This window comes from Sceloporus undulatus, chromosome 7 (genome assembly GCF_019175285.1).
Source record: "Sceloporus undulatus isolate JIND9_A2432 ecotype Alabama chromosome 7, SceUnd_v1.1, whole genome shotgun sequence".
NCBI classification, from domain to species: Eukaryota; Metazoa; Chordata; class Lepidosauria; order Squamata; family Phrynosomatidae; genus Sceloporus; species Sceloporus undulatus.
The window spans coordinates 23,906,808-23,927,571 of NC_056528.1; the positions used below are offsets into that span (position 1 = coordinate 23,906,808).

General features: G+C 49.6%; 2 protein-coding genes across 2 annotated transcripts; both read left to right on the forward strand.

Moving 5' to 3' along the window:
• Window positions 1-287: 287 nt before the first annotated feature.
• Window positions 288-12,154, forward strand: RAB11B (RAB11B, member RAS oncogene family). The gene is made up of 5 exons (XM_042479987.1): window positions 288-1,152; window positions 5,403-5,598; window positions 6,325-6,518; window positions 7,151-7,231; window positions 8,222-12,154. Exons 1-5 carry the CDS (start codon window positions 1,113-1,115, stop codon window positions 8,365-8,367), a joined length of 657 nt encoding a protein of 218 aa, XP_042335921.1. The 5' UTR covers window positions 288-1,112; the 3' UTR covers window positions 8,368-12,154.
• Window positions 12,155-14,295: 2,141 nt separating this feature from the next.
• On the forward strand, window positions 14,296-18,924 carry MARCHF2 (membrane associated ring-CH-type finger 2). Its single transcript, XM_042479981.1, has 5 exons — window positions 14,296-14,558; window positions 15,507-15,735; window positions 16,458-16,653; window positions 17,139-17,348; window positions 17,680-18,924. Exons 2-5 carry the CDS (start codon window positions 15,560-15,562, stop codon window positions 17,839-17,841), a joined length of 744 nt encoding a protein of 247 aa, XP_042335915.1. The 5' UTR covers window positions 14,296-14,558; window positions 15,507-15,559; the 3' UTR covers window positions 17,842-18,924.
• Window positions 18,925-20,764: the final 1,840 nt, after the last annotated feature.

Consider the following 20,764-nt stretch of genomic DNA (forward strand, 5'->3'; position numbering starts at 1 on the left):
ATGGGAAACAGGTCTGTGACCCACTTCCAAACAGTCTCTATTTGACAAAATTCTGGAGATAAACCTCTGAAGAGGGGCGAAGAAGGTTTGGCACCGCTTTAACTTGTTGTCTGGCTCATGGCTATGGAATTCTGGGAGTTGGAGTTTGTTGTGGGCCCAGAGCGGAGCAAAGCTCCGCTCTGGGCCCACAACAAACTCCAACTCCCAGAATTCCACAGCCATGAGCTAGACAACAAGTTAAAGCGGTGCCAAACCGGGTTATTCCTCTAGTGTGGATGCAGATTTATAATCTCTCTGACAGAGATAGTTCTATGTCTCACAAAACTCCCAGAATCCCCTAGTCTGGAGCCATGGCAGTTAAAGCGGGGTCAAACTGCGTTGATTCTGTAACTCTGAGGCGGCCATAGAAGTAGAGAGAGTTATATTACAATCGAGAACTGTCTCGTATGTATACAATAATATGTATAATATACCTATATACGCATACATAGGTGATATATGTGTAATATGCGTGTGCGTTTCTGTCACAAACGGGTTTATTGAGTTTTATTATCTCCTTAGTGATCACCTCAGGAAACAAACAAGAAGAAGACGCTCCTAATAATTCCCTCCTTTTTTTATTTTCTCCTCAGGAAACTCGCCCCGCCCCCTCCTGTTTGAAAAAAAAGCCCCTCAGAGAAGAAAACATCCCAACGGCCGCCAAGGCTCCCGCCTCCTGATTGGCTCTTGCTTTCCCTTTTCCCCGCCCTCTTGGGTATTTTATTGGCTGCCGCCCAGGCTCCCGCCTCCTCATTGGCTCTCGCGTTCCCGTTTCCCCGCCCTCCTATTGGCTGCCGCCGAGAGCGACCGTTGCCCTCCCTCTGTTCCCTGATAAGCCGAGGGCGCTGCCACTCATTCCCCCGCTCGGCCGTTCTGCGCAGGCGCCCTCCTCCCGGCGGGCCCCGCCCTCCGCCTGCCTCGGTGCCTGTCTGTCAGAGAGGATCGGCTCGGCCTGGCCTAGTCCGGCCTCCTCCGCCCGAACCACCTCCCGCCGCTCCTCGCCCCTTCTTCCCGTCCGCCCCCGGAGACTGAGCCAAGGGCCCGCAGAGAGAGATTGAGAGAGAGGCGTCGCCATGGGAACCCGCGACGACGAGTACGACTATCTCTTCAAAGGTAAGGAGGAAATAGGGCCCTGGGGCTGGCCAACGCTTCCCGAGTCTCATTGCCCCCTCCCTATTGGCTCTGCAGCTGTGGGAAAGGGGCGGGGCTTGTAGGGACCCTAGCTCTATGGGCGGGGCCTCGGAAGTAGGAGGGGCCTAAGGAAGGAAACCTTGATGAGGCGGTGCTTAGTTGGGGACCGCCCTCTTTTCTGAGGGAGAAACTTAGGGATGGTGCTTGGCTGAGGACCGCCCCTTTGGCACTGGGATGGGAGGAGCTTAGGTCTGGAGGGGCTTATTTGAATACCTTGGCTCAAGGAGGGAGGCGCTTAATGGAGGAGGGGCTTATGTGGCAGTGGGAGAAGCCTAGGAGTGGCATGGAGGGGCTTATTTGGATACCTCCTCCTTGACTCAAGGGTGTGAGGGAGGAGTTTAGGCATGAGGAAATGGAGGCGGGGTCTATGTGGAGACCTCCTTGGTGGGGAGGTGGGAGGAGCCTAGAGGGGGAGGGGCTTATTTTAAGACCTTCTTAGTTCAAGGGAGGGAGGAGCTTATGTGGAGACCTCCTCCTTGGTGGGGAGGTGGGAGGAGCCTAGAGATGAGGAGGAGGCAGGGCTTGTTTGGACACCTCCCCTTGGTACTGGGGGAGGGGCTTATTTGGTGGCTGGCTTGAGGGAGGGAGGAGTTTATGGAGGAGGGGCTTTGTGGGGGTGGGAGGAGCCTATAAATGGGAGGGGCTTCTTTGACACCTCCTTGGTTCAAAGGAGGGAGGAGCTTAGGGTTTGGAGAAGATGAAATGGCAAGCGCATGGCATAAAAAGGGGGAGGAGCCTTGTGAAGTGCACATCATGTGGAAAGGGGGAGGGGCTTGTGGAACTGCCCCTTTCCCTGAGAGAGGGAGGAGCCTTTGAAAGGTGGTTGGAGGGCAAGGGTGGGCTCCAAAGTGCCATGCACAGTACTCATGTAAAAGTCTAGGCATTTCAGTCCAACAACCGGCCCCCAAAACCTGGGCTGACTTATCAAGGAGTCAATGTCAGTGCCGCCCTTGGACTCTTCTCCCAAAAGTAACTATCATTGGCTCCTGGGGGTTTTGGGAATCCACCTGAGCTCCCAGAAACGCTCCCCATCTGAACAGGAAGCCTTGGGGAGTTCACTTCCGGTTCTGCAGAGCAATGTATGGTTGATGGGGTACAGGGCTAACTTGGTGCATACGCAGGCCACTCAGGCCAGGCTTCGGCTGGACCATGTCACTGAGGGGAGAAGGGAGCACAGTGTTCCCAGCCCCTTGTTCCCTTTGCTTGGCCAGGGTTCTTGGCCTTGGAATGTCAACATGTTTCCTTTGGGTCCTGCCCAGAGATTGTTTGTCTTTGGAACCACCCAAGTCAACACTGCTCCACCACACTCACATTCTTTGGTTGCCCATCAAAGGCTCCGCTGCTTGTCCAGCCTTTCTGAAACAATGGGCCAGTGACAGGGAGAGGAGGGGTGAGCGGATGATGGCAGCAGAGAATAGAAGGAGGGCTGGGAGGCCAGAGGGTTGGGCTTCAGAGGTACATTGGGGGGGGGGGGAGTTCTGCAGTGTCCAAACACCAGCTCAGTTCTAAATGACTTCGTATATTAAGCTCCCAGCGACTGACCCCAGTGACATGGGAAGCAGTTGACTTGAGAGAAATTCAGTGGTTCCCATGGAAGAGGTGCATAAGCTGCTGTTTGCAGTGATTTTAAAAGGCAAAAGGGCAACTGCAAGAAGGAGCTAGGGCTCCTGAGACTGGGAAGGAAAAGGGCTTTTAGAAAACAGCCATAAAATGGCAAGTGCACTAGAGAAAAGGGGGTCTTTTTACCCTGGCCATTTACAGCATGCCTTGTCAAACTTGTGGCAGGCTGCCAGGCTCCTGATAGCCCCAACTCCTGCCCTTGTAATACCAGGAAGGTCTGTGGAGCCACTGGTGGGCCATTGGCAGGGTATGGATTTGCTTTCAGAGTTGGCATTGGGTCTGGGCATCCTAGGTTTGTAACCATAATCAGAGATGCTTATCTGGTAAGGAATGGTGAGTAGCTACTAGGGAAAGGGTGTTTTTTGAAGTGACATCTGGCTTCTAGGACCTCTTCACCTGGGGCCTCTGCCATGGTCTTCTCAGTGCCAGGTAAAGACTTCCGTCCTCTTTCCCTCCCACAAGTAGGGTATTCAAGAGAGTTTCGAGAGCATTTTAGCATCCTCATTGCACTTAATACTGCTTTTTAATGCTTGTACAGTCCATCTTTCTTTTCTTATTTCTTTCTGTGGCTGGATACTGTACTGTTTGATTATTGAGATTACTGTTGCCTTTGTAATTTATGTCCAAACCTCCAAGCGGATTTATTGGGCTGCATGGAAATTAGGAAAAGGAATGGACCTCCTCAGCTTCTTCTCATCCATGAAGTGGTTGCAACAGGGACCACCTGCAAAGTAAACATTGTACAGGGATTCTCATGGAAATGGTGGTTCATCTTCATGTCTGTGGTGAAACTTCCAACTGAGCAAGAGGAGTGATGGTGGCTTCTGGAGAGCTGCTGGGCTGAGGCCATCGGGTTGTGTTTGGGTCTGATTTTCTTTTCCAAGGCATGTTCTTCCAAAGGGGCCTTTATGCAGCAACTCCTGCCACCAAGTCTTTCTTCAAGCTGTTTGTGTAAGGGAAGCCAGGAGATAACAGGTCAAAGTACAGGCAGAGAATGAAACCAGGCTTCTGAGGCTGAGATACCCCAAGCAAGGCATGGTTGTTCCTTTTAGTCAACCAGTCCAGTTGGAAAATCCCTTCCACATTCCAGGTATAACGGAAGGCTTTTTTGTTCTGCTTGACAGACTGATTTTAATGGATGGTGACACCTTTTTACATGAGGACAAATGGCTCTCTGCAGGAAGCAGAACTCAAAGCGGCAGTATGACTGCTTACAGTATATCGTTTGCATCCAATAGCCCTTTAGAGACTCAGGATGGCATTGTTTGTATGATAAAGCACTACTGCTAGGTGCTTAAAGCCAGTCTGAATGTCAAATTCTTGCATGCTTCTAGTGATTTGACATCCCATGAAAGGATATTCCAGAGGGGTCTTGCAACTGCATGGGAATTGTAGGGAATTGCTGTTACATTGAATTGAGAGGATTTGTGTGCATGTCCATAGAAAGCTAGGAGAATGCCGAATGTGCTGGTGGATATAGGGCAAAGCTTTTTTAAAAACTGTAGCTTTCCTTTCCCCTCTTCAGAAATCAAGTTTTTTGTTCTCATGATGGAAAAAAATGTGTTTGGAAGCAGGTGAGCAATTCTTAACGAAACCAAAAGCATGAACTGAACAGAATTTGTTGTGCTGGAGATTCAGTGGCCTTTAAAGGATGCCCCCCCTCCCCGCATTACTTACAAAACTGGCTGGCGCTATGCAAAACCTGCAGCTGTATGCAAATATAAGACAGCTGCATAATTTGTAAATGCCAGAATTTTAGCTTTTTGTGTATGCAGAATCTGGATTGCCTCAGAGATGAATATTGTTTACCTTTTCACCTAGCTCTGGCCATGGGAAGACAGAGCTTACTAGTGTACTGTAATGCCAGCAACGGGAAGGTTGGCCCTGTGGGAGGGTGGAAACTGCCTGGATCAGCTGATGGACCCAAGATTTGTTTGCTTGACCTTTTGGCACAGTTCCTTCTCTCTACGTCTCTTATTGCTCTTTGCCACAAACGCTTTCGGTGATGCAGGGGACTTCCTATGAGTGAGGAAAGAGTTCACATCCAGGGAAGGCTTTGGACTCACTTCCTTCAGTTTGAACAAGTGGATTTGTACTTACACATTATCTGGTTTTTCTTGCTTTGGCTGCCTTCATCTGTTTCACACCTGTTGTAAAGTTTTGTTTCATCTGCCTTAACTAGCCTCTGTGAATAAGAGTGCCCAGCAGGAGGAGGCAGCCATGGCAACTGCTTAATCTTCAGGAGGAGTTGATGGCAGCAAGAGAGTCTCTGGGAAACTGGAGGGAAGGAGGGAGGGAACAGCCATAGCAGCTATCCAGGGGACAAGATACAACAACATCCACATTCCACAAAAGCGTGATATCTTTGTGGGCCAACCAAAGTGCAGAAAATGCACCATGCCAGCTTTTGAACTTTTGAAATGGATTGTTCATTAGGCAAAAGATAGCTGTGCCTGCTTTCATTGTGCTCCTTGTTTGTCAATCCCAGCCTGATTCAAGAAGGGATGCTGACAGCACTATATTCTCTCTCTTTTTCCTCCCTGCCTTTCCAGTTGTGCTGATCGGAGACTCCGGGGTGGGGAAGAGCAACCTCTTGTCCCGCTTCACAAGGAATGAGTTCAACCTGGAGAGCAAAAGCACCATTGGTGTGGAGTTTGCCACCCGGAGCATCCAGGTGGATGGGAAGACAATAAAGGCCCAGATCTGGGACACTGCTGGCCAGGAGCGGTACCGCGCCATCACCTCTGCGTAAGGCCTCCAAACTGCCTTGCCTTTTTAAATGAGTGTCAGGGCTTACTTGGTACCAATTTCTAGTGTCTGCTGGGATTCTTGCAAAGAATACCCATCTCTGCAGACCTTGACTGTCTTTAGCTCTGAAGGCACTGCTGAAGCAAAGGCCCATTAGCCAGATGTTAAATATCATTCTTACCAAGAACCCAACCTTCAGGTAGTGGTGGTGAGCAGCTTGATGCCTAAACAGTCAGTTCTTAGACTAACTTTCTGTCTAGGTAGATAAAACTGTGTAAGAATTTCACCCAGGGTTTGTGTTTGGTTTGTTTGCCAAAGCTTAAGTATAAATAAATAACTGATTTCTTCAGGTATGGGATGGAAAAAAAATTGAGCTGTAAAAAAATTTCAACATACACGAAAGCAAAACTTGAACACCATGCCCACCGCTACTTATTTTTTAGGCTCTTTCTCAAAGAGCCTCTTAAGTGACTGACCTGCTTCACCTTATTTTTTTCCCCCTCTGAAAGTAGGATCTTGTTAAATGTGAAGTCGAAGGCTTTCACGAGAGACATCCATAGTTTTTTGTGGGTTTTTTGGGCTATGAGGCCATCTTCTAGAAGGGTTTCTTCCTGATGTTTCTCCAGCAGATGTGGCTGGCATTTTCAGAGAATGCTGGCATGGAAGAGAGTGGGGTATATATACTGTTGGTTGAGAGGAAGTGACCCTCTTCTCCGATTCCTCCAGCTATTACCGTGGGGCTGTTGGGGCACTCCTGGTTTATGACATTGCCAAGCACCTGACCTATGAGAATGTGGAGCGCTGGCTGAAGGAACTCCGGGATCATGCGGATAACAACATTGTCATCATGCTGGTGGGGAACAAGAGTGACTTGCGCCACCTGAGGGCTGTGCCCACAGATGAGGCGCGTGCTTTCGCAGGTACGGCTGTTGTTGAAACTGTAGCCATTGATTTCTTTTGAGCAGCTGGTCCCAGGGAACAGGGTTGGTTAATCCCCCCCTCCAAAGTGCCAACAACTTTGCAAATTAACCACTGGAAGGAAGGAATTTATTTACTTACTTACTTCTTATATTTATTTATATCCCGCCCTTCTCCCAAGGCTGGGACTAAGGGTGGCCTACAACATTAAAATACGCCATACAGTTAGAAACATACAAAAATAGTATATTAAAATAGAATTAAATAGCTACAATAATTAATAATCAAGACATGCCACGGAACAGTTAGTGCAGTCTGCTGATGTCTTGTTATGGCTCTAGGAAGCACCAGAGGGGTGTTGCGCACAAAGGAATTTTAAAGGTGAACCCATATTTAAACTGTTTGTCTGATTTTAGAGCTGTTTTTAAAGAGAGGCTCTGGAGTTTGTTCATTTAGTTTAGGTTTAGTGTTCCAGGCAAACCAGGTCTGCTGATTCTCTTCGCTGTGGTCTAATGACCTCATCTAAATTCTTTGGGGATGGACACACATCTCCTTAGTATCTGGATAGCTGGGGTGGGGGAAGAAATGACAGCACATTCAATTACTGCATTTGTTTCTCCCCACTCTTCTGCAGAAAAAAACAATCTGTCGTTTATTGAAACTTCAGCACTTGACTCCACAAATGTTGAAGAAGCCTTCAAGAACATCCTTACAGGTAAGAATTTGGTTCTTACACCTGTTACAGAGAGGGGAAGGGAATGCAGACTTCCCTAGACTTCAGCTCTGGTGTGTGTGTGTGTGTGTGTGTGTGTGTGAGATGTGTTACAGATTGTCATTTTCAGCAGCTTTTTGCAACTGTGTTCTTCCTCCAACCTCCCATTTTTCTTGGCAAAAGGTCAGTACAGCAAATATAAGAGTGGCTGCTGGGAGGAGATCCTCCCTTTCTAGCATTCACTACAAGAGCCTGAGCTTAAATCCTTCAGCTAAGAAGGATCTAAGAGTCAGGAAATGGTGCATTGCTTCCAGGTATTCATAGCACCTCATGTATTCTGTCATCTTGTTATCCTTGCAACAACTCTACCAGGTAGTTTCAGCATTTTCATGGTAGGTGCTGCTGGGCAGTTGAGGCTGTGTGAGGAGGAAGCTGGCCTAAGGGTGGATGGTGAGTTTATGGCTTCTTCCACATAGCTCTATCTCTCATGGATAGAAGGGGGAGAAGTGTGGTTATGCAAATATAAAGATTAGTCCATGCTAATCACTACTTCACTAGTTCCCATTTAGATTTTAGGCAGAGGCTGTGCATGTGGGGGTGGGGGTGACTGAGCTTTTCCTGAAACATAACGATTTTTGTGGGCAGGACTTTTTGTCTATCCGAGGGAGGGTAGGTCCAAAGAAACAAGGGCAGGGTCCTACGCTGTTGAACTGGCCATAAATGTTCTGTCTCACACCTCTTCTGGTGGCTGGCATGGGTGAATTACAACATCCAAATCGAGGAATAAAAATCCTTTAGGATTAACAGCAGGAATTTTAGGACTAATGGTTATAATTTAGCATGGATTCTGGTCCCCTTCCTCAGTGGCTCAGCAGCCACCCAACCCTTTCCTCCTTTGAAGTCTTGCTGGTTTTGCTGGGAATACAGCCTGTTCTTTTACTTGTAGCAGAATGCAAGTCCACCTCTGAGCCCCTTCTGGTCTTCCTCTTGCAGAGATTTACCGCATCGTGTCTCAGAAACAGATTGCAGACCGGTCCGCCCATGACGAGTCTCCTGGCAACAATGTGGTGGACATCAGCGTGCCCCCCACCACCGACGGACAGAAATCCAACAAACTCCAGTGCTGCCAGAACCTGTGACCTTCCCCCGGGGGCCGCGGCCTGCCCTTCCTTCCTCTTTGGCCTGTGCTGCGTCGGTTGGAAACGTGTGCGCACTTCTCTCCTGTCACCTAGTGACTCTCATTTCTCCTTTCCTTTGCCCCCCTGCTCCCCATCCCTTCCATCTTAGAGCATTATTACTGTAGGGCTAACATTCCTTTACCTTTTGAATCCTTTTGAATGTGTGGTTATTTTGGGGGTTGAAATATAAGCATTGAGCCAGCAGATATACCCCCGCCCCTATTTTTGGTTTATTTCTGTTTCTTTGTTTCTGCATATGGTGGAAAATCCAGCTGGACACTGCTCACCCTGAGACACACACTAACTTTGGTTTGGCTTTATGTTTGTGTGTCTTGTTTGTGAGAAAGAGAGAGAAGGATGTGAGTTTCTGTTTTTTATTCTAAACCGAAGCAACGGCTGCACTTGAGGGGTAGGGACGAAATAGCACTCTCATTTTCAAGCAGGTTGTTCTGCAGGCACAAGACTGCACACTTTTAAAACAGAGAAAGTACCCACTTCTGGCTTGTTGGAAACACATTGGTGGTGATACTTAGTTCTTGTAGTCGCATGCATGAAATCTGTGGAGAACTGGGTTCTTCCCCCTCCCTGTAACTTATTCTCGGTCCCTCTCCTTTGGCTTCTTTCCTGTCTACAATGCCCAGATGCTCTGGCTGCATAGTTTCCACTGCTTTCTGTCCCTGGAGAGCTTTACTCTAATTCCTCCCTCCCATCATTTTGGGAACAATGAAGTCTGTCTGTCTGTTTTGTGGCCTCCTCAGTGCCACCTCCTCTTCCGACAGACCACATGAAGTGGCTTTTTGTGATTTCCTTCTGCCTTTCTGTTAATCGGCCTAATGAAGTGCCCAAAGGCATTTTGTGATCTGTACAAATCATATATTTCAGATTTGCACCATAGAGTACTCCTCCCTCCTTGGGCATCTTCCAGATTTGGTCTCTGCATGTTGCTTTGTTCCTCTCCCCATCTTTCTCTCTTCTCTCCCCTGCCATTGCCCACCACAAACAACCACCACCACACCCTGGAGTGAGTGTGAAGCAATATTTTTCATGCTATGTACATAACTTGCACAGGTAAGGTTATTTGAATGAATAATTGTAGAAAACCAGATACTTGACGATGATATAACTCCTCCCTTTTGTAACACTTCAGTGTAACCATAGCTGCTTGGATTTTTGTTTTGTTTTGTTACCGCTTTGCACTTCTCTTGCTTTTAATTCTGACCTCTTGGAAACGCAGGCTCCTATATTACCTCCGCACCCCCAAGCCTGCCCCTCCTGTGGTGTTTTCCTTGTCCCTCTCTCTTAGCTTTGTACATCTGTTGGTTTTCTTTGAATGATTGTACTACTTAGGATGATGTACCAGAAATCTGACATCATCAGGCCTCAGAACACCACCAAAACTTAAAAGTTGACTGGAAGCTGTTTGTTGCTCTTCGTGTGTGTCTCTGTATCCCTAAAGCCATCCTCTTGCAGAAGAAGGTCTCAGCAACAGTTATTTTCCTCACCTTCTGCAGATTTTTGGACTCTTGGGTCTTGAAGCCAGGATGAATGCTGAACTGTGGGTTGGAGATGCCCCTGTGGGCATGAGAGGTGGCTGGGAGGGATCTTTCTGATGTCCAGCCACTAGCTCTCTGCGGTTTATTTGTTTCTTGGAAACTCAGTCTTACTTTGATAGATGAGTGTGTGTCTGTAGTGGCCTCTGTGACCGCAGAGTCGAGGCTGCAGCCGCCAAACATGGACTGTGTTCCTGGTTGCATTAAAGTACTTTAAAAGCTAATCTACCCCTGTATTCCTCTAAACTCTTTGTTGAGATTCTCATGTGGGAAACGGTTTTTCAGCCAGTTGAGGTACTAAAAAACATCCAGCTCACTTCCATCTGTCCACCAAGGAGTTGTTTTTTTAAAACCCAAGAAGCCTTCTTAGGAGCTTCCCTTGGTGATAGTTTGAGGCTAGGTGAGCTCCAAAACTTCCCAGGATTCAGGGTGTGGCTGCTGGGTCATAATGTCGGGGGATGGACAGACAAGCTTTTCCAGGGCATGGCCTTCGCTGCTGCTTCTTCTGGTGGGGGGAAGGCAGGATGGAAGTCGGGACAGAACCATGATTAAATGTGGTGGTGAGCGAAGGACATGTTTGTTTTCCTTACAGGAGAGACATCTCAGAGGTGGGGAGGCTGTAACTTCTCAATTTGTCAGACCTTCCTGGTTATCTCTGGCACCCAGTACTGTCTCTTGGGGACATCTCTCTCTCTCTCTCTCTCTCTCTCTCTCTCTCTCTCTCTCTCTGGCATTTCGAGCTGGCAAACAACTCAGCAGTGTTTGCTGTTGCCTCAGCACTTTCTGTGTGCTGTATCCTCAGGCTAAGAGAGATTTCTCTCTCCCCTGAATCTTTGCTGGCCTCATCTTGCCTTTAGCACAAACACAGTCATTCTTGCATAATTAGAAAGCTGCAGCATACCTGGTGGAGGAAACTCACATTCGTTTTTGATACACATGTGCCCACTTGTCGCTTTGAGGTGACCTGGATTGGGATCCTAACCTCTTTCTCTCCAGGAGTTGATTTCCTGCTTTCTGGAGAGTTCAAGAGCCTGTTGAAGGGAGAAAAGGAATTCTGTGTGAAAGAAAGGCTTTTCATGTTAACTTGGGACACTGGAAATCACATTTTGTTGAACTCTGAAGAGTCATCCTGACTTCTCTTTAGATCAGTGGCTGGATTGCTTTTTGTGGTGACGAGAAGATCGTAGTTGACACACCTCAGTCAGTCTGACTGTTGTTCTGCCCACTGGGCTTAGGGGAGCATTACACTGCAGAAGAAGCTTTTCAGCCTTGGAAGAAACCTTGGGCAACCTCTTAGTGCCCTAAAATGTTGTTGGGTGTTGTAGGGAAGGAAAAGGGAAGAAGATGGGAGGTGATGGAAGAAATGCTACCTTAACTCCTGAGCATCCGTTGGAAGTTGGGACAATTGCTTAACACATTGCAAGTTCCTTTTTGAAACAGCAGTTCCATAGCTGTCGTTTTTGTCCTGCTTCATAACGTGAGTCTGAAGCCTTGTGCAGAAAGAAGTGGAAGGCCTTTTCTCCTGGATAGATTTGCATGGAAAGAGCTTTTAGGCCTAGGAATGTGGAGGACAAAACCTCTGTTATCCTCCCCTCTCTCCCCCCACAACAACACTGATGAAAGAGGTCAGGCCTGCTTTGTCGACTCCATATTTCGTTGCTACTCCGGTGTGTTGCAGCTTCTTTGTGAGAGCACAGGGTTGCTAGAACGATTCTTGGTGTTTGGTAAGAAGGGCCCTTGAGGTCTGTTGCTATCCCACACTCCACCCTGTTATCAGTAGAGAACAAAAGGGCTCCCCAGGTGCTTTGAGAGACCCCACAGCTGCTTTGAGGGGGGCAGTGCAGTGTCCCTTTCAGCCCTGGGCTCCACTGGATGTTTGCTGCTCAGAATCCACACCCAGTTGCTGGCAGCAGGATACCAGGAAGGGCAGATGGCTCTTTCCATGCTTGTTGGTGAGGATGCTGGCTCCATAAACCTTTTGCAGGTCACTGGATGGCTTTAGGCCACACCGTTTTGCTTCTTAGGGAAAGGGGAAGGGGGACGTTTCCCTCCTCACTGCTTATTGTTTCCTGCTGACGCTTCTGTTAAGTGCAATTCCCCTTGTAAATACTCACTCTGATTTTGTGCATGGTTATTATGTATTGTGGATATATAAATATATACATATATATATATATATAAAGATTGCCAAACCGAAAGGTGCCCCTGTGTTGTATATAATGGTGGCTTACATCTGAAGAGCAGAGCATGGCTCCCTGTGTTTCCACAGAAAAGGAGATAGCTGAGAGCGCTCCAAAGTGATAACAACCTCTCCCCAAATAGTTTGGCAATATGGCCCTGAAGGGTGGTATTTCCTTTAGAGCAAAGGTATACAAAATTCCCGAAGGCTTTAGAGCTTTAGCTGTCACAGTCGGTGATTGGGGACGATGGGAAATGTAATCCGACAGCATCTGGAAGGCCATGGGTCATTGCCAATGGTTCATGAAACAGAAGGGGGAGTACATTACTCTAGTGGCACCTTGAAGCCTTGCAAGCAAATCAGTCTGAAAGGCGCCACTGGATTCCTCCTGCCCTTTTTGTAGTGAAACAGACAGGCCACGGGTATTAATGAAATGATTTATTCACGAAGTACTTATATCCTGTCTGTTGAAACATCCCAGGGTTGGGGAGCAGCTAGGAACGCAGCTTGAAAAAGTCAAGTAGCTTGCCTAAACCAAAACAAGCTGCCATCCCTGAGCCTCAAACCTTTGGCCTGGGAGCCAGGGCTTGGTGCCAAAAGGAGACCAGGGCCGCTCAGCTTCCAAGGGGAGGGACACCAGCTGGACCCTTGTTCCCAACCAAGGCCTTGGGCACATTTAGAAGAATCGGAGCTGGCCGATGGGTCCTTTTGCTGGGTATCTCCCACCTCAGAACATATTTGGACCTGTCTCCCTCCCTCACACACAGGAACGGCTGCAGCAACTTTCCTGGATGTTTGTTTGAAAAGCCCACCAGGAAATGAAAGAAGGCATTATTCTGGTTGTGCAGATGGGCTCCGGAGGAGGATGAGGGGCTGCCGCCTATTGAGTCTGAGTTTCCTCAGGGCTCCGTGAAAGCGTGGAGCGTCTTTATGAATACCATTTCCAGCGTAGTCTTCCAGGCTGGAAAGGGAATGGGGTTAGCATTCAGCCTCCTGCAGTGGACCAAGAGGGTCTGCTGGAGACATCGCAGGAACAGATGGGGATCATATTTGGGAAAGGGGGCCCTTGGTTTGGGCCAGTGCTCAGCGCCTGGTAGAGCTGAGTTCAAATGCATCTCCTTCCACCCATTTTTTAAGGCCAGGTCTAAACGCAGGCCTTGCAGCCTCCGCGATTCTCTCGCATTCTGTCCTTTCCTCAGAAGTTCCCAGCCACCTTTTGCCATCCGCTCTCTAGAACCGTTCTAGGAAACTGAAAAGACCAAAGAGGTTTCTTCGATTTCTTCTCAAGGACAATAAAAATGCTGCTGTAACGGAGATTGGGAGACATTGTTGTTTTCCTCTCATGGTTGTCTGCTTTGTGGATTGTTCAAAGCCTGGTCCTGAACGCACTTAAACAAAAGCCAGCCTCATGCCTTAATCTGACGCAGAAGAAAGGTCCTCTTCCTTTTGGTTGGAACTTGTGGCTTGGATTATCCCTTGGAAGGTTAGTCATAACTGATCCCTCCCTCAGGACTTGCTTGTCAAAGACTGAATTGACTTTTACCTGCGAACATCCCTGTACCTTTTTACTATACACACACACACACACACAAAGAAACTTGCCAAGAAAACCTTGTGATAGTGTCACCATAAGTCAAAATAAAGACTTGAGGCACACAAGAACTATATATATATTATATACACACGCCATATACATATATATATGTGTGTGTGTCTTGCCTTCAATGGGACAGTGGAGTCTTATTCTTAACAGGCAAGTAAGCGAACATTGCTCTCGATTTCAAAAGGTAAATCAGGATTTAAAATTAACTGAAGAGAGGCCCAATTGCTGCAGAGCAGAAGAGGCCCGGAAGTGTGTTCGCTTTCGTTCTCGTTCCTCTTTTCCCTTGCCAGGCAGGAGGGGGCGTGGTCTCCTTCTCAGGGCCACGCCCCATGGCAACTCTTGCCCCTCTCTCCCCGCCGTCTTCGATTTCGGAGCTCCTGATTGGCCGGCAAACCGACGCGCTGACCGTTACGGCCTGGGCTGCCCCGTGCGCATGCGCTAACGCTCTTTGCCAGGAAAAAAAGGGGCGGGTGCTTCTTGACCTTCGAAGCGGCTGATTGGCTCTTCCCGGTGCCAGTCCCCGTGTTGTAAGAGCTGAGTGGGCGAGGCGGAGAAAAGGAAAAGTGGGCGGGCCCCCGCCGTCCAGTCAGGTGCGCAGTTCCTCCGGCGGAGAATACTGACGGAGGCGGCCGGGGCCGAGGCCGCGGTGGCGGCGGCAGCCTCTCCTTCCTCCTCCTCCTCCTTCCCTGCGCTCTCCTGGGCGGAGAAATGGGGCGGAAGGGGCCCCTGCGGCGCTGAGGGGGAGGAGGAGGAAGAAGGAGAAGAAGGAACGAGGAACCGGACGGAAGGGCGGGGCCCGAGCGGAAGGGGCGGGGCGCAGGTACGGAGGGGCGGGGCCTGTGCCTTGAGTGGCAGCGGGATGGGAGGGCCCCCTCCTTTGGGGTCTCAAGGGAAGGGGAGGGATTGAGGAAGGCCCTTGGAGCCCAAGGAGAGGGGATCGGAGGAGGCTGGGAATGGGAGGGGCAGCCAAGGCCCTGAAGCAGTGGCCTCAGACAGCGCCCTTTAAGGGCATTTTGGACTTCAGCTCCCAGAATTCCAGGCTATTGGCCAAAACGGCTGAGGCCTCTGGGAGATGAAGTCCAAAACTCCTTAAAGGGCATAGTTTGGGGACCACTGCCCTAAAGCATACATACATATATATATGTATCTAGTGAAGAAGTACAGATATGTTCCCGTCTAAAAGTCGACCAGGGGTTCCCAGACTTTGATCCTCCAGATGTTTTGGGGCTGCAGCACCCAGAATTCCTGGGGCTTCTGGGAGCTGAAGTCAAAGAGTGAGTGTGGGAACCAGTGCCCTGTGAAGCTGGTGGTGACAGGCGACTTGGAGGCCTTTTTGGCTGAAGACTCAGAAACAGCCTGGGAACAAGAGCGCTTGCGTATTTGGGAGTTGTCCAGACTTTTGAGGAACGTCGGAAGCCCCCCTCCCTTTAGTGATGCCGTGTGGGAGCTAAGGAGGCCTTTCTGGGTCCTGCATCCTTTTACCCCACAGCAGCCGACAGGTTGCCCCTGAAAGGAAGCCCATCTTCATGGTGTGAGCACGCCCGCGCCTTCCTGGTCATACTTGCATTGAGACGCACAGGTTCCCTCCCACCACAGGGGTGCCACCCTGGCCAGTACCTTTCCGATCCTCCATGATACATGCACGATCCCCTCACCGCATGATATCCCTGCATAGCAAATGGGGGTTCCCTTTCAGCTCTGGGGTGCCCTGATCCCTGGCTCCCTATTGACCAGTGCCTTTGCTGTTTCTCTCTCTTTTTCCCTTCAGGCGTATGATGATTCTGCCCTCCTGTCGCTGATGCCTGCATCTCCGTGGTCGCCATGACAACGGGCGACTGCTGCCATCTCCCCGGCTCGCTGTGCGACTGCCCCGGTGGCGCCGCCTTGTCCAAGTCGGTGGAAGAGGCTGACCTCGGCCGCCCCCAGTATGTCACCCAAGTGACGGCCAAGGACGGGCGCCTGCTTTCCACAGTCATCAAGGCCTTGGGGACCCAGAGGTGAGGCTGAGGCGCACCCGGGTGGGACCAACAAAACACTGTCGGAAACAGGGGAGACCCTCTGTTTGTCTGCCCACTCCCCACAGTCTGGCTCAGTCCATGGCAGCTTCCTCATTACTCTGAAGCTGGGGTTGTGGAGTCAATACACCAAACCTTTAATTCTAACTAGTAATAAATCTTGGGCCATAAAATAGTACATGAACAACCAAAGAGTAAAATATTCCTTTAGACAACCAGTGCAGTTAGCAGTCAAGAAAAGCGCTGTCCCACTGAATTGGGTGCACTGGGAACCTTCCATGATCTTCCATGGGAAATCTTTTCACAGAGGGAGGGCCACAGCTTGGGAAGGCCTTCCTCCCCACCATCAAGCACCTCCTGTCACTTCAGGGCAGAAATATTGGGTACTGTCTGTGTGAGGAAATCATGTGGCTTTCCAAAGATTGTTGGACTGTGTTGGCCATCAGTCCTTAGTCTAACGTGGGAAGTAAACAGGAAGTGAGTTAACATTTCTCGTTGTTAAAAAAGTCCCCTCAAACATGGTGAGGATGCCCCCCCCCCGAAACTTAGAGGGCATTTAGGGACCTTATTTCTGCCAGGGAGGTATGGCTCTCTGAGGTCTCCTGGAGGGCCTCCCACCGTTCCCCACCCCTGCCATAGTCCACCACCTCATCAGCCTCTGGTGGCAGTTTCATCCCCGTGTGTTTCCTGGCTCTTTCCCGCAGCGATGGGCCCATCTGCCGGATCTGCCACGAGGGGGGCAGTGGTGAGACCCTGCTGTCCCCCTGCGACTGCACTGGCACTTTGGGAGCTGTCCACAAGAGCTGCCTGGAGAAATGGCTCTCCTCCTCCAACACCAGCTACTGCGAGCTCTGCCACACCGAGTTCGTTGTAGAGCGGCGGCCCCGGCCATTGACAGAGGTAGGTGTGTATGCACCATCCAGCCCTGCTGCTGATTTTCTCTATCTCCTTCTGCACTGTACAATGCTTGGGAGTCCATCTCCTGTCAGGCTCATCCTGGAAGGGCTGCAGCCCAATCCAGGGATTCACCATGTAGCCAGCCATGGGGGATTGGGTGGGCCAGCTGGGGACAGTCGATATAATTATTGGTTTGGGGGCCCAGTTCTGTCATTGGCTGTCAGGAGATACTGGAGCCCATCGGATAGAGGGCTCAGAGGCTTCTCTGCTGCACTATTTAGGAGTGCGTATCAGTATTTGGCACCAAACTGACTCTTTTGGTGTTGTCTTCTTAGGAGAGGGTGGGCAAGGGGAAGCCAGATGGAACTAATGTCCTGCTTGCTGCCATGCCCTACCTTTTGGGTAATTTCTCTCTTGCTCATTCTTCCCCCTTTCATTCTGATCCAACCATCTTTGCCTTGCTTCCTCCCTCTTCTCCATGGCCATAGTGGCTGAAGGACCCGGGGCCGCGCAACGAGAAGCGAACGCTCTTTTGCGACATGGTGTGTTTCCTGTTCATTACGCCGTTGGCCGCCATTTCCGGCTGGCTCTGCCTTCGCGGTGCCCAAGACCACCTGCAATTCAATAGCCGCTTGGAGGCCATCGGCCTGATCGCCCTGACCATAGCACTTTTCACAATCTATGTCCTCTGGACGCTGGTGAGTGCCTGCTCCTGTTTGTCTTGGGCTCTTCCCTTATCCTGTTTTCAAAGTCCTCTCTTTCTTGTCAGTCGTGCAGAGCAGAATGCATTCTCTTCTTGCAAGAATGGCCCTTGTTCAAGACCATAATCCTGTGGGCTGGAGGATTATTTTTAAAATTATTATTGTTGTGCCCCTGCCTCTGATGTGCTTTGCATGGAGAGCCTCAGGCATCTTTCTCCCTCACCTGAGACGTGCATGGACTGGTCCCCACATCTGCTTGTGTTGTTTTAATTCTCTCTTCATTGTTTTCTCCATCCATATCTCTCACTGCCTCCCATCCTCTGGCCAGGTTTCATTCCGCTACCATTGCCAGCTGTATTCAGAGTGGCGAAGGACCAATCAGAAAGTCCGCCTGATGATCCCAGACTCAAGGCACCCTCCGCACCCCGTCCCGCACTCCCTACTCTCTGCCAAGCTGCTCAAGAAGAAGGCTGATGAGACGACAGTATGAGCTGGGACGGGGCATCCTCCTCTTACATGGCGGCATGTGGCAGAAATAGCACTTTCCTCAGCGGCGGCAAAAGCTGTGGCTGCGGCAACCAAGACTGAACAATCAACTCGGCTGGAGGGGAGCTCACCGCCTGCTCCTCCTGTTAGGCCAGATCCCAGAGAGACAACCAAGCTCCGGGTGCGTGCAATGATTGTGGGTGGCAGCCACCTGCCAAAGAGCGTCCGTTGGCCAGGCTCCATCCTCCAGGCGAAACGCAGCGAGGGGAAGGAAAGCCCCTGCCTCTCTCCCCCTATATCCATATATCTATCTTATATTATCATAATTATTGTTGTAATTATAATTTTATTCCTGTTCTCCATTTTCACCCTGGTTAGTTTCTTCCCTTCAATGTCCCTGCCAGGCAGTCTGTGCCAGGGCTGTTGTCCTCTTGGCCACTTTCCACTTGGTGGAGCTGCTGCTGGGAAGTCCCCCCCCAACTCCTGCCTCATGCCACGCGGCGTGGCTTCCAGATCGTGCGCCTTCTCCCTCTTCTCCAGTGATTTCACTGTGGGCACTGGGGAGAGCTGTGGGGCTGTGGCACGGAGTTGGGGCACCCCTGCTAGAAATCCTGTAAAACAGTTGAGGCAAGTTAAAAAAAACCAACAACCACCACAAAATCACTGTGACCTTGTGACATCTGAAAGGAGTTTGCAGATCTGCCTGCTGTCTGTTCTCATTCTGGGAATGAATTGGTGCTCTTACGAAGAATTGGAGGGGGAAGAGTTTGCTCCTCTTTTGCACCCCAGCCCCTCCCACATGTGTCCCTGTGCCCTTTCCCTGTTTTTGCACTACATAGATTTTGGGAATGGGGGGGAGGGAGGAGGCTGGGGGGGATTCCGTTTCCTTCCCCTCCTGTTCCCCCCCCCTCTTGTTTTGTCAGTGATGTTGCTTTCCCCGATGTAGAGGATTCTGTGCATTTGAGAATGGATTGACATATAACCGTTGTCCCAGGAGGAGTAAAACAAAGAGACAACAAAGAACTCCCAAATGTTGAACTGGAGGTTTGTTTTCTTAAGAATAAATAAATGCTGTAACCACCTGGTAGTTTCTGAGAGGTCACGGCACCGGGCTGCGTCTTTTCCTCTTTGAATCCAAAGGTAACAGAACCTGGACAGAACTCACAGATGCCCACATCTCTTTGTTCCTGATCTTCCTCCCTCTCCCAGTGTTTCCAGGGCCTGATCCACTCCATTTCCAAGCTGTCTAAGGCTTGAGGGTCTGTCAAAGTGAAGCAGAGTCACAGGTGCACCAGAACAATGGTTTCTTGAATGCATGAAGGTGTGAGGCAGGATGCAGGAATGAAACCCAAGGCAAAGTTAGCTCACAAGTCATTGAAGCAGTCCTTTGTCACTGCTGCTGTTCGCTGGGCTCCCCGTGATGGACTAGACACTACCCCAGGTTTTTGGACCGGAGGGGGACTGATTTTGGAACCCCTCTGGAGGAGACCAAAGAATCTGATTTTTCCTGATTTTTCAATATCCTTTCTTCCTTGTTTTGGAAAGCTGACTCTTTCCCAGGCAAATGAGGGAGAATATCACCCCATCCTAGCAAAGGAAAAGATTCCCATGCATTCTAAGGTGGAAACGTTCTTATCTATCTCCACAGCGTGAGCCGACCTTACACAGCCTGCTAGAGAAAATGCAACAACTGCAAGGCATCTTACCATTAATTTTTTCTTACAGGCCTGTTTTATCGACTAGTAAATGCCCAGTTACTATGTCGTTGTGTGCTTTCAAGTCATTGTGGCTTCATCGTCCCTAAGGTGAACCTGTGATGGGTTTTCTTGGCAAGATTTGCTTGGAGGAGTTTGGCATTGCCTGCCTATGAGGTCAAAGAGTGTTAGTTGCCCAGGGTCACCCAGTGAGTTTCTATGGATGGACATGGATTTGAACCCTTGTCTCCAGAGTCCTGGTCCAGCGTTCAAGCTGCTACACTACTCTGGCTTTAGTTACTGTTATGCGTTCCTAAAGCCTATAAAACATGGACAGGATGAATGTGAGCGTTAATTCATTCTTCAGCACTTTTGCAGAAAGTCCTTACAGTCCCCAACTTTTATCTCAGGAAGTCTGATTTAGGGCAGAGGGAGCAGACGTTGCTCCGATCGGATGAGAGGAATCAGAAATCTCTGCCAGTTTGCTAGAGATCCACCAAGAGACCATCGGCCGATAAAACCAGATCATCTGTTGTCTGTGGCTGCGTCCACACAGGAGAAATAATCCAGTTTGACTCTGCTTTAACTGCTGTGGCTCCATGCTATGGAATTCTGGGAATGGTAGTTGGTTGTGGCACCAGAGCGGAGCAGGGAAATGAAGACATTGCCTCCCCCATGAAATGTCTCTTTGGACTCGGGTCCACCGTGGCTTCCCGCGTTGACATACAGTCAGCCGTTCGTATCCACGGATTCTGCATTTGCGGATTCAACTGTCCATGGCTTGAAAATATTTGCACACAGACCTGAACTAAAAATCCAACCCTTGCTTTTGCCGTATTGTGTAAGGGAACCATTTTCCTATGCCATTGTGTAATACAATGAGACTTGAGCCTCCATGGACTTTGGTCTCCTGGAACCCAAACCCCGATGGATAATATGGGCCCTCTGTATTCCCAGTCCCAAATAAAATGCAGATATTTGGGGGGATGAAGTAAAAGAAAATCAAGTTCATCTGAAAATTAATTTTGACAGTCCATCTTCTGAAACTGGGCTTTGTGTTGGAGGCTGCATCTACACTGTAGCAATAATGCAGCTTGACTTCACTTTAGCCGCCATGCTCTGTCCTGCAGAATCATGGGATTTGTAGTTTTGTGCGGAGTCTGAAGACCTTGCAAAACTACCAGTCCCAGGATTCCATAGGGATGGAGCCGTACAGCTGCACCATTTCTTAAA